Below are 11,003 nucleotides of genomic sequence, written 5' to 3' on the forward strand. Positions count from 1 at the left end.
TACCATAGAGATTTATTTTAATGAAACGTGTTGTTAAATTTTAAGTTTTTCAGGATGACTCAAAATGATACAAAAGAACAAATTATAAGTGGTTCAATGGAGGCAAAGGAAGAATGTGTCTATTTGTGATATTAGTCAAACATAAGGACAAAAGTTCATGTGGTGGTGAGGTGGGGGTGAGGAACTGACAACGGCTTCAAGCAGGGAAACAAGATGTCAAGCAGGCGTTAATAAAGACATACAGTAGTCGTGGTGAGGGATGGCCCTTCGCTGACATATGTTGTACTGCATACAGTATGCAAAGGGGGTGATGTTACCATGCAAAACCCAAGAAACGATCTCCTCATCCTTTTAATTTGTACATTTTTCTGTTATATCAAGAACGGTCTGAGAGGCTGGAATGGATTTCACCTTGTGCGCATTTTACCGCATCTAGAGAGCTAAAATATGATTTTTTTTTTTTTTTAAAAACAGCATATATGACTGTGTATATGGAGCAGATTTATAAGTCGCGCCATAAAACCTCACCCCTTGTCATAGTTTAAAAAGACATGGCACCGCACAAATGTGTTGCTTGAGTTACGGTGCAGGGTTAAGACGGAGTCCAGAAAAATGCAGTGTTGCAGGTAAAGTGCTGTGTAATTCCAGCCCAGAGAAGGGACTTGAGGGACCAGGAAAAGAGCAATGCGGCTCACTGTGCATTTGTGATTGATGGTCTCTGTCTGTGCAATAGCTGACTGAGCAACATGTACATCTCTCTTATTCACACACTTAATGGCATGCACACAATCCATAGTGTGCTCTGCGTAACATGCATGCAGCATAAGCCATACATGTAATGTGCACGTGAAGCCTTCACGTCAGGCCCTTCATGGTGGCTCATTTGGCGAAGGAACATACCATTTGGATCTCTGTCGATGTCTTTCATCCCTTGCTCCCTCTCATTCACATACACTGTTGAAACAAAAAGAAAAAAAAAGGGGGAAATTAATCTTTAATGTCCTTCAGAAATGTGCATTATATACATATCATTGTACTTTGATAATATAATATTTTATCAACAATATTGCATACTGTATGAGGATATTCCCTCCCCTCCAATCCTTGATCCTGTCACGTCTCTGTTGTCTAGTGCCAAGACATGTCTGGTCTGGCTTTTGGCCAGGCTGGGCTGGTCGCCACCACAGCTACCCCAGCAGCCTAGCAGGCAGGCCTAGCTTAATGCTGACACATCGCTAACATCAGCCAGGGAGAGGAGACCTCTGGGAGATGCTGAAACATCAGCACAGCACCATTTCAGGTTTACAAGGAGGGGATACACTTGCTCATCTGCAGCAGCATTTTAAAGAAATGTCACACGATCATTGTGGCCTTTAAAGGCTTAATAATCACCAGTATTTAAAGATCCCCGTGAGGCCGAGACGACGCAAACTGGCAGAGAATTGTGGAAATTCCACTAAAACAGCCACACCCCCTTCAGTCAAACCCATGATTATTCACATAAAGCCATTAAAAAACAAGACAAATACATGAGAATATTTATAAAGTCGTCGTTCTTATGGTGTGGTATTAAGGGTGTAGCCTGCAAGACCTACAAACACATTATATTCTTTATGTAATGTATACTGGTGAATTAGTCGTTCAAATAAGCCATTTCTGTTTTAGGCTTCACAAACATAAAACTGTAAAAAAAAAAAAAATCTCAGAACGCCTGATTCTTACAAAGAATACGTGTTTTCTCCTTTACAGACAATGTTCGGCAAAATCGACTGAGCAGCATCGCCGTTTATAAGACTAGATGGCTTTTACAAACAGTCAGGATGTTATCTAAATGCTTGCACAATGAAGGTGGTTAAAAACCGACACAAAGAAAAACCATTACAGTACAGCTGAAACCAGTGTTAATAGTGACCAGCCTCCTCACAATACAAATCTAATTTTTGTTTCTTGTATATGATTATAATGGCTGGCCCTTTGTGCTAAGCAAGCCATGCAAATGAGATTGGCAGAAACGAGCAAGCGTCATCGATATGCGTAGATATAACCAGGAGTGCCACTGATTGATGATGCAAACCTTCTCCCTATAGCCTCTCCTGTGACCTCTGACTCCTAACCCCTCGAGGGGTTAAACTTATTACCCTTTGACTCGTGTGACCTCTGCTGTGAAAGGAGCTAGATTGAAGGATGACCACGGCTTAGGTCCTATTGGCCGATCTCTGACCAAACTGTGGCCAGAGGGATGACCATCTGAATCCTTGAGGGATGTGACCCTGGCCCTGCCACACGCTCTGTGGATAATACTATTAACAGGTCAATACGAGCCGAAAAAAAAAAAAAATGTGGGGGGAGAGGACGCTGATTTAACCTAAAGGATGAGCAGAAGAAAGGGATGAGGTGGAGATGTGGTGGAAGGAACAGATTTGCACGATGGATTTGGGGGTTATTTGTCAGGTCTGTTTGAACAAATGGTAACAAATTTGATTTCCAGTGACCAGGACAAATTTGGCATAGACAATAATAGTAGGTCAGTCGAGAAAACCTCAACACTGCTCATTTACAGCTTGTACAGTCGTGATCGTGCCCTGAGAGCGCGCAAAAGCAACAAAACTGCGCCAAATGTTTTATTAATCTAACAAATTCACGGCATCGACTAAACCCAAGCAAAATAATGCAAGAATTTTAGCTTAGTCATCCTGTAAAATTGCACTAAAGCTCAATAGAGTTTTAACAAATGTAAAACTTCAGCTTCTGTTGCATATAGAAATAAAAAAGCCCATAGTAAATATCTGAATCAATATAGTGGAGCAGAGCTGCTTTACACTGTACCTCCATCTCTGGGAGGAGCAGAAGAGGGGTGTATTGGGTGTTCGCCAATACAGCACGCTACATGCAAGACATGTGCTCTCACTCCCTCTCTAACAGACACACACACACGCGCACACACACACAGACACCACGCTTAAGGATTATTAGCCATTTTTACCACTATCTACCTCATTTCTCTCTAATAAAACATGTAATCTGGTCCAAGTTTTTGTACGATACGTAAATCTACTTTTTCACAATGAGGAGGCGAAGAAAATGCAGCATGGCCACAACTCAACTGACTAATAGTTTTCTTTAAGGAGAAAAAAAAAAATGTTCGTTACTGTAACTGTATCAAATGCTGGGCAACGTGACGAACCATGAATCACCCGAAAATAACTCCCAAAATTCACTGCTCATCTCCAACTCTTTCACACCCACCACCTCCACCATCACACCAAAAAACACATAATACTCTGTTATTGTAAAGCTGCTGCCATGTATTTCCACTAGACTTGATTTGAGTGAAAACCTCTACCCAAACATCATGAATACGCATATAGAGGGTGTACACAGGGCATACATAATGCGCTTTGTCTCCCTCCACCCTTAAGAGTTGAGCGCCAATAAAAATAATAAAACGCGAGACTAAATAATGCAACAAGCAGCCAAAGCCATGACTCCAGTAAAATTAGTTTCGAAAAAGGAATTATGGGATGATAAAATAAATCGTGCTCAAACACATGCAGCCGATGGAATCCACTCCACTAAAGTTGTCAGACCTGCGGCTAGAGTCGAGCTTGTAAACAACCGTGCCAGCATGCATTCGGTCTCACACAAAACGCACATGCAATCTCACACAAACGCGTTAGTAAAAGCGCAGGCTCACAGATTACTCCGAACAATGAAGAGAGGAAATCTTCGAGCAAAGAAGGAAAAACAGATAACCAAAGAAAACTGAAGAAGAATTGGCAGAAATGGCAGACGGGAGGAAGAAAAACAGAAAACAGCACCTTCTGAGGCATCCATGTGATGAGAGAAGGGTGGGACACCTGCAGAACCTCGCATGGTCTATCCAGAGCTCTTCAGCGACTGCTTCCTCACGGAGCAGAGTGTGTGTATGAGCCAGAGAGAGAGGGAGAGCGAGAGTATGTGTGTGTGGTGGTGGCTGAGGGAGGGGATCCTACCCCTCCTCCTGAGGACTGTGCCTCCTTAACAGGATGGAGGGGTAGGTGGGGCCACTGCAATAAAGCAAACACACACACACACCCATTTCTCTATGGCTGTTATGTCCTCGCTTCTCTCGCTCTTTCCCGCCTCCACACTTCCATCTTTCCAAGACTTGCACTCAACCTCCTTCCTTCGCAGACTTGCTCTCATTCCTCTTGCCTCGTGTTGCCTCTGAATCTGTCTGCCAGGCTCTTACACTCTCCCCCTCCTACCTTTCCATCTCCCACCCCTCCCTACCCTTTTGCCCCTATCCCTTCCTCTCTCACTGTATGGTAATATTAACATGCTCCCATTAATCTGGAGAGGAGAGGGACATATGCTGTTTCTGGCTGGTGGTCCACAACCTGCTAAACTCCTGGGGTGTGTGTGTGTGTGTGTGTGTGTGTGTGTGTGTGTGTCCCGTCGGTCTTTAGTCTCATAATACTACAGCGCTGAGATTAAGCGGGACAGTCAGAGAGCGTGGTGTGTTTGAGAGATGAAAAGAGAGGAGAGGGGACAGCGGGGAGAGGAGAAGAGGAGAAGAGGAGAGAGGAGTGGTGCCACAATCAACAGCAGCCAAGCACACTTTTTTTTTTTAACCTTTTATAGTTCTCTCTCTGGGTCGCTGTGCCACCGCCACCCCTCCTCCCCTATGCTTATCCAGCCACCAAACACATATCCCATCTCATTCGGGGAGTAGCCATCCCTACATAAATCATTCGCCTATTGCACTGGCCACACGTTACATTCAAAGTATTGATTTTTCTCCTCACCCCCTCCTGCCGCAGCACTGATTGCAAGGAAACCCTTCACAACGGTCACAAACAGGAAGTGGAAAAAACAAACCACGGGTGCGTTTTCGATTGACCACAATGGCGGATTCTGAAGCTTTGGTTACGACACCGAAGATCTGTGCTTTGCTGCACACACCATGGCAAGCCAAAGAAGGCATGCAAAATAAAAACTAAGGTGAAAAAAAAAAGAATAATCAGCAAAATGGAACGAGTGTGTCTAAACGATACTTCGCCACGCAGCCACTTTATCCTGAAACACTGCACGAATCATCAGTACTACAACAGGAACCGTGAATTACATCCGTCTTTTCAGACCTGACCAGTCCAAAGACAGATAAAGCGTAGTCTTGGAGTATGAAAGAACCAAACATTAAATATTTCAAAAGGGTGAGACGCAAATCAGCGAATGAAACTCCACGGTTTTAAATGAACCACCGTCCTTAGATTAAAACTGACCATCAGAAGAGCAAACCTTGCTGTTTCCATGACAGCACAGCTGAGGGTACTTTGAACTCTGACCTTTTACCCTGCCTGTGCTCTGAAGCGGTGACCAAGCCCAGGGTCAATCAAAAGGAAGGTCAGCTGGGGCCAAATGGTAATGACCCTCTCTGGTTACGCAACCGCACCATATCAACCTCCTCCGAGGAGCAACCAAGCATCATTCATCCTAATCAGAGCGGCGCACCTTCCAGGAGCACGAGGTGATGCTGCCTCTGGGTAATGAGATAGGTGCAAGTCTTTGTCATGGTGCATGAAAGATGGAGAGCAAAATACAGGAAACTGAAATAAGAAAAGATAATGAAGCTACACAGGAGGGCTGCCATAATTAGTTGATTAGAATGATTAGTTGATCAGAAGGAGGTTAGGTGGGAACCATTTTGATAATCTATTGGTAGTTTCAGCAATTTTTTCAAGCCAAAATGTTATATTAATATTTTATAGACTAAATAAACTATGAAAATAACCTGGAAATTGATTAATAATGAACATTATTGTTAGTTGCAGCCGTACTACACAAGACTTGAAGCATAATGACAGATTTTAGCCCATTTGTTGTAGTACATCCATGGGTCAATACCCTGATTTAATTGGCAGCAATTTCGTATCGTGTGCTGATCACTTCAAGTATTCCTTTAGAAGCAACTTTGATAAAACTTTATTAATACTTTTATAAATACTTTATTTCACAATGATGTGCCGTAACACTAACTGGGCGGGGAAAAGGGCAGTGAGCAGCAAAATTTAATAATGGATGGAGTTACACATCTCAACACGTGGTAGACAATGAAATGCCAGACTGTGTTCTATAGGTGAGAAGAAGCAGGGAAATTAAAAACAGAGATTGAACAAAATGTTTTGGGGCAGATGCTGGTACTATTGCAATAATATCATTATTGCTTCCCCCTGGTTAACAAACACTTGTGACAAAGTTTGTAAAGGAAGCAGGATATTTTACAGTTAAACTATCAAAAACAGAGATCAATTCTTCAGTCCTGGTCGTCAGGGAGCCTCGCCGTGCATGCTCGACATTTTTCCCTGCTCCAGCTCACCTGATTCAAATTAATGGGTCGTTATCAGACCTCAGCAGAGCTTGATGACGAGCTGATTACTTGAATGCGGTGTGTTGGAGCAGGAAAACATTTGAAACATGCAGGGCACTGGTCTAAAACTGAAATATTAAACTGTGACTTTAACAGTTATAAATCACCCACACCAGCTTTTTTGCATTATACTGTAAAAAAAACAAAAAACAAAAAAAAGTTTTCATATTGATACATATTGGACAACATATACCCCTATACAGATATTGGTTATGGGCCAATATCACCCATTATCATCATTGTTATTATTATCATTATTAATCAAATTGATATCAGTCAGACTCTGAATCATCAGTACTGTGGATACCATGTTTAGGTGGGTAGAGGAAACGATCAGAAGAAGTGGACCATACACACTTGTGCCAAATCACGCTAACAATAACAAACATGTAAGCGATATAAAACCTCCTTTCAAGATTGTGATAAATTATGGATAGATTGCCCAATCCTAGATGTGATATTCAAAAGCAAACAATTTCCCTGTATAATGCATGTCTATGATGACTCAGCAAAAAATAAAGAGTGGTTCAATAAGTGATAAGATAACAAAACAGTCAGATCCATCAACTGAGATGTCGGACAAGTGTAAAAACTACTGGATTTGTCCACGTCCCGAGAGGAAGAGGGGGATGATCTTTAAGAAAGGATGACACTGTCTTGGGTAGAGAAACTGGGTTGGTAGAGACGGGGGAAAGACAGATGAAGGGGTGGAGGGACTGATCAGAGGGGTGCCAGACACAAAGAGGCCAGGCCATGGCCGGTGGCACGCGATGGGCAGATTAACCAGCGTTTCCTCCCCTAACTGAAGCATTAGGACACCTGACTGAGTCCCGCCAATGGCAGCCAGCCAAGGATTTGTGGGGGGAGAGAGACAAGCTGGGGCTCGCCTTTCAACACTCAGGCTCTTCAACAACACAAAGAGGGGTGGGGTGGTGTTCATGGGGGGGAAAAAAAAAAAAAAAAAAAAATTGGGGGAGATGGGCTGGTGGCTTGGAGTGGGGAGGGAGAGGGGGCTACACGCCTTACCCCTCACCATCTGCTGCCCAGGCTAAGTGAGGACAGGGGTAGGGCCAGAGTGCGGGGTGGAGTATGTGAGCGCGTGCACGGGGGAAAAAAACCACACGTGTATCTGCATGCACGCACCTGTTTGTGTGTCAGTGGGTGGGTGGGTGAGTGGAATGGCAGATGGACAGGGCATACTCCTGGCACCGGCAGCTTCACTGTTAGTCATCCCCACGTTGAGGAGTGTCCCCCTTCCCCCACATTCCTAACCCCTGCTACCTAATCCACAGTGCCAGCCAATTCTTTATGTTTTGCTCAGTTTGATTAAGACATCCATGATTAGAGACATTATGGGCTGGGCGAGATGGGTGTGGGTATGGGTGGGTGGGTGTGTGTGTGAACCGCTTATCCATGCGGCTGTTTACTGTAATCAAAGCTAAACAGATGCAGCCTCTTTTGCACCAATGCCACTTAGCAATATCGGCTAGTTTAAGTTCTGTGAGACATATTTTTTTCTGTCACAAACTCTAGTTTTTCCCCTTTATTTCCTTCTTTTGAAGGAATGATGCAAAAAAAAAATATAAAAAAAAAAAAGAGGATCTCTTAATAATACCAGATTAGTAATCTATACACACACACACACACACACACAACAAACCTACTTATACATCCTCATACCAATTTTGACATAATTCCCCCCTTGTGCTGTGTTTATTCATACACAATCAGTGAGTCGTTTCCCCACAGTTAAAAAAAAGGGGGTCAGAGCAGCAGACAGTTCAGTCTTGCTGCGCAGTAATCTGAAAATGCCTGTAATCCTCCATACAGAGCCCTTCTGGAGACTGGTGATTGTAGTGTGGAGAGGTGTAGCCTCGTCTCCGTTTAGCAGCCATGTGTCTGACCGGGCTTGACACGCAAACCAGAGCCTTACAGCTGCCAGGACACACACTGAGAGATGAGGCACAGTGAAGCTGCCCCGGTCACTCACTGGAATAATTATGCCATTTTTCGCCTTACAATGGCCGAGCGAGTGCAGGTCACTGAACTTATTCAACTCCGTGTTAGAACAAGTGGCATGACTGGGAGCCAATGAAATCACCGGTTTATGAGCCATAAACGCAAGGGTGTGGACAGTTATTAATAAGCGCCATTTCTGAAATCTGAGACGAACACAATAAAACACAGCTGAATGATAACTGTTTACTTGCCAGCACCAATCAGAGTTTCAGTCAATTATGTGGGTGACACCTCTTTTGTGTGAGTACACGTGAATCTTCCCAAGGGATTTCTGTAACGACGAAGTGGCACCAAAGCTCCTGGAATTAAAAAAAAAAAGAAAAAAAAAAGAAAAAAAAAAAGGGAAGTTTGATGAGCGCGTCTTTTCGAACAATGTGCACACTGACAAAATATACTGGCTGCTGCCTTTTTAAAGTTAAAAGAATTAATAACGTGTGTCAAAATATTGAACTTGCCTTGTGCTCCGAGTTGAAACCGCATGCCTCACCGTCACTCGTGTCGCTCGACTTGCACGCTGTCCGACCGAGCCGCACCTCCAGGATCAAGTTTATCCCTGCAACCACCTGAGAGGAGAACTCATTTACAGGCGTCTTTAAAAAAAAAAAAAAGGGTTAAAGCTACATCGACTCCAGAGTTAAGTGTCACCTGAATTTTGGCCGACGTAATGTTCAAAATTTTGTAGGCGAACTGGTCCTCGGCGTTGTCCCTGTTGAATTCAACCACGGCAAACCGAGCCGCCGCCACCACCTCGGTGCCGTTCACCGGGACCTCACGGGGCTGACCGGTCATCCCATGTTGGGCGGTCACTACGCGACAGAGCGAGGCACAAACCGAAATCCAAAACCACACCGACATCCTCAACACAACAAAAAAAAGTCGTTCAAAATGTCGAATAACAGTCTTGTTTCTCGGTTTTAAGAGGCTGAGGTCGCGTTGGAACGTGCTAACAAACAAACACACACACCTGTTTCCTGTCTGTTGATTCACTGATGAGTGTGTCCGAGCTGGAAGTGACCTGCAGCTAATGGAACACAAGACTAATGTATGTGAGTAGATAGAAAAATAACATACACGGCATTATAAGTGTTGGAATGTCAGTTCAAGTTATTTTTTTAGAGGAATACAGCAACGGCCTTTTTTTCAGGCTAGGGTACATCACCAATAATCACAGCTACGTGATAAACCATCAAGCACAGGTGTGACGCCATTTTCTCGTCATTAAGACAGCTTCACATTACTTTTGTTTTCCCCCACACAAACCTACATGTCACTGTTAGAAATGTCAGCTTATAATTTCTCAAAAAAAAGTTATAATAGTTAATCCAAAAATAAGCCATTGAAAATGTTTGTGAGGAGTCACCTTTTTAAAGCAAAGGCTAGCTGGTTCCCCCCTCTTGAATAAGGGTTAGGGTTAGGGTCTGAGAAGTCTTTTTGGCTCTGGACAGGAACAGAAAACATCACTCATTGATGAAATTGATAAAGTTTTATTTTTCAAGAGAAATACAGCAATGTTTTCAATACCTGTCATCTTAAACATCATTAAGCACAGCTGTGACTCCATTTTATCTTCATGAAGACGGCATTAGGCAACTTCCATACATCATGTCTTTTGTCAATCTTTTCATGTATATATATTTTTTATGGTAACAAAAAACAACGTTTAGTCGATTCCAAAGAAATTGAAATGCAGACTATATTGATGAACAATTAATTGTTTCAGTCAAGTTTTGAGAAAAAATGTCAGACATTTTCTAGTTGCAGCTTATTAAATGTTGCTTATTTTCTTTGTATTTACAGTAAATGAAGAGTCTTTGGGTCCTGGACAGGAAAAAAGAAGAAATTTGAATACATTGCTCGATAATGAAGACAGTAAAACTTTGTGTTTCAGCGCTTTGACCACAGGCTACATGATCAGCAAACCTTAGAAAAATCAAGCACAGGTGCGACGCCATGTTATTTTGAGACAGTGTCGGGCAACTTTCGAACCTTCGTGTTTTCTGTTAGTCCCACACAAACCTTACTTTATGGTACCAACATTCTTACTTACATTTTCTAAAACTATTTCAAAAGTTACAGAAAGTAACACATTCACAAGCAGAGCAGGAAGTCGATTAATCGACTAGTTGATCCAAAGGAAAATGGTTTTACTCATTGTTTTAAGCAAACAATTCCTGGTTCCAGCTTCTGAATGGATGTAAAGATTTGCTAATTTTCTTTGTCATGATAGTAGATGTAGAGTATTTGAGTTGTGGACTGGACAAAAGAAGAAATTTGAAGACACCACTCAATAATTAAAATAATAAAACTTTATTTTTTAAGAGAAATACAGCAAAGTTTTAGTGCACTGGTCTGTCAGCTTTACATGCAGTAGCAAATAGTTTTTAGAAGTCACACTATTAAGGTGAATGGAGGTCACCTGTTTCAAGGTGTGATGTGTGTTTGCAATGTTCTGCCCTATCTTGATGGCCCCACTGCTGAGGGTCCTTTATGTCATTTTTATTCCTTCAAACTTGCCTTAATTTTTTTTGCCAGTCCCACGGAAAGCCTACATTTTAAGGCAACACAATTTTGCTCA

The 11,003-nt window shown here is 42.7% G+C and overlaps 1 protein-coding gene and 1 long non-coding RNA gene across 4 annotated transcripts in view; one reads left to right on the forward strand and one right to left on the reverse strand.

The window, feature by feature from the left end:
* LOC119033078 (cystatin-like) lies at positions 1-9,901 on the reverse strand. 2 transcript variants are annotated; one of them, XM_037122700.1, is made up of 6 exons: positions 9,789-9,901; positions 9,393-9,449; positions 9,074-9,284; positions 8,884-8,991; positions 8,620-8,727; positions 1-954 (listed from the first exon to the last, which is right to left on the reverse strand). In XM_037122700.1, the coding sequence occupies exons 1-5, from the start codon at positions 9,884-9,886 to the stop codon at positions 8,641-8,643; spliced, it is 561 nt and encodes a 186-aa protein (XP_036978595.1). In that variant the 5' UTR covers positions 9,887-9,901; the 3' UTR covers positions 1-954; positions 8,620-8,640. The 2 variants fall into 2 exon arrangements, with proteins under 2 accessions (XP_036978595.1, XP_036978594.1); XM_037122699.1 differs by lacking the exon at positions 1-954 and having other exon boundaries at positions 8,592-8,727.
* LOC119033079 overlaps positions 9,283-11,003 on the forward strand; it is a 7,120-nt gene continuing 5,399 nt past the window's right edge. The window contains exons 1-2 of one of the 2 annotated variants that reach the window (XR_005079135.1): positions 9,283-9,470; positions 10,226-10,368. This is a non-coding gene — a long non-coding RNA (uncharacterized LOC119033079). Of the gene's footprint in view, positions 9,625-10,225; positions 10,369-11,003 lie in introns of both variants that reach the window. The other variant, XR_005079134.1, reaches the window with a different exon arrangement.

Source organism: Acanthopagrus latus, chromosome 15 (assembly GCF_904848185.1).
Source record: "Acanthopagrus latus isolate v.2019 chromosome 15, fAcaLat1.1, whole genome shotgun sequence".
Taxonomy (NCBI): domain Eukaryota; kingdom Metazoa; phylum Chordata; class Actinopteri; order Spariformes; family Sparidae; genus Acanthopagrus; species Acanthopagrus latus.

Coding starts and splice junctions, on each gene's coding strand:
- LOC119033078 (XM_037122700.1), bottom strand. CDS start 9,886: ATGTTTTCTGTTCCTGTCCAGAGCCAAAAAGACTTCTCAGACCCTAAC. Junction 9,450..9,788: donor CTAGCCTTTGCTTTAAAAAG/GTGACTCCTCAC, acceptor GTGTTCCATTAG/CTGCAGGTCACTTCCAGCTC. Junction 8,992..9,073: donor TTACGTCGGCCAAAATTCAG/GTGACACTTAAC, acceptor TTCTCCTCTCAG/GTGGTTGCAGGGATAAACTT.